General features: G+C 48.1%; 1 protein-coding gene across 1 annotated transcript; it reads right to left on the bottom strand.

Moving 5' to 3' along the window:
• Positions 1 to 907: 907 nt before the first annotated feature.
• On the bottom strand, positions 908 to 1,443 carry LOC138150508 (ubiquitin-like FUBI-ribosomal protein eS30 fusion protein). The gene has a single exon (XM_069073968.1). The coding sequence runs from the start codon at positions 1,357 to 1,359 to the stop codon at positions 958 to 960; it is 402 nt and encodes a 133-aa protein (XP_068930069.1). The 5' UTR covers positions 1,360 to 1,443; the 3' UTR covers positions 908 to 957.
• Between the last annotated feature and the right edge of the window lie 213 nt (positions 1,444 to 1,656).

Below are 1,656 nucleotides of genomic sequence, written 5' to 3'. Positions count from 1 at the left end.
TGTCTTGTTTTTGGTGGGAGCTTCTGCTGTGGTTTACTTCTAGAAATATCAGTCCATGAAGTTAGAGTTATATATTCTGGGAGTCACAGTGTTCAGTCATAAGTCTTGATCCCACCCCCCTGCCCTTACATCAGCACTTATTCCTAAGGCTGGGACTATTTTTTTTCCTTGATTTGTGTTCCCCTTCACCCCTCCTTAGTTTTGGCCACCCCCCTCACCTCCCCAGTGATTCGTTCTTGGTTATTACCGTGTTTCCCCATAATAAGACCTATCCCGAAAATAAGCTCTCCCCTTACTGTGTAAGATTCCTCGAAAATAAGCCCTCCCCCGAAAATAAGCCCTATTGAGATTGCTACTGTAGTGAAGGTGATCCCCTGCGCTACACGCTACATTATGGTACCCTCTGTATGCACCATCCCCCCCCCCCCCAACGCACGCTGTGCTCTGAGCTGCATCCAATCAGAGCTGTCATCCTGTTCTTCCCCAGTGATTTGCTTGCTGGCACCATTGAGAGCAGGGAGAGCTGAGACAGGACAACATAAGCCCTCCCCTGAAAATAAGCCCTCTGGTGTTTTTCTTTCCAAAAAAAATAAGACAGTGTCTTATTAGCAGGGAAACATGGTAGGTAGGCCTGGAAAGCACAACCCTTGCTCAGAGAAGCTCTTATTTTACTGTTACCATTCCTTCAAGAAGAAACCATTTTGAGGCCTCTTCTTTCCTTTAATTTTCTCTTGTAGGGTAAGATGCACGTTCTACAAACTCCATCTTGGTTCTTCTCTTCTCTTGTTCTTATTCTTTATTACTGCATCTTGTCTTCTTCCCCCTCCCTCATTTATTGAGATTAAAAAAACACTATATCTTCTCAGCTTACCTCTAGGATGAATATTTCACATTTCCGCCCCCCCCCTTTTTTTTTTAGTTTCGTAGCGGCTTTATTGGAGACAAAGTACCAGGGGATTAGGAGTTGGCATTGGGGCCCTTCTTCTTGCCAAAGGTGGGCACTACATTGACAAAGCGTCGTTTGTACTGCATCCTCCTCTTTGCATGCCCAGTCTTCTTCTTATTTTTCTCCTGCTTGGCCACCTTGGGAATCTGCCCCCTCACTTTTCTAGCTCGGGCCAGAGAGCCATGGACTTTACCTCCTAGCATCTGGCCAGCCACTTCCAGGGTGGACAGGGGCTCCACCACGCACTGCCCCAATATGGCTTCATCCTCCAGTGGGGAGCCTCCTAGAAGCAGGACCTGGTCCTCGGGGGCGATGCCCTCCAGGGACGCCACACAGGCCTTGATCTGGGTGATGGTCTCCCGCCCGGTCACCTCAAGGCTGTGCAAAGCCTGGGCGCCGACAAACAGCTGCATGGCGGCCACTTGGACACACCAGTCCTGCTTCCGCGGGCGCGAAGATGGAGACCAGAAAGAGAGGCCAAAGGCTGGGGCACGCACGTTTGTCCCCTCCCCCTCCCCCTTCTAACCATTCCTTTCCTGATTCCTGGATATTCCGATATATATGCACGTATATATACATAGGAACATATATACATACATACAACTGCCTTTTGGACATCTTGAGCTGAATTTCCCATATACATTTTAAAGTCAAAATGTTTAAAACAGAGCTCATTATCTTTTCCCCAAATCCTTTCCCCTTCTGAACTT

The sequence above is a fragment of the Petaurus breviceps genome, unplaced genomic scaffold (assembly GCF_028583685.1).
Source record: "Petaurus breviceps papuanus isolate PSGF00001 unplaced genomic scaffold, PetGlider_PUasm1.0 140, whole genome shotgun sequence".
NCBI lineage: Eukaryota > Metazoa > Chordata > Mammalia > Diprotodontia > Petauridae > Petaurus > Petaurus breviceps.
Note: the sequence above shows the minus strand (reverse complement) of the source record. Positions and strands in the feature narration are given on the sequence as shown.

Coding starts and splice junctions, on each gene's coding strand:
- LOC138150508 (XM_069073968.1), bottom strand. CDS start 1,359: ATGCAGCTGTTTGTCGGCGCCCAGGCTTTGCACAGCCTTGAGGTGACC.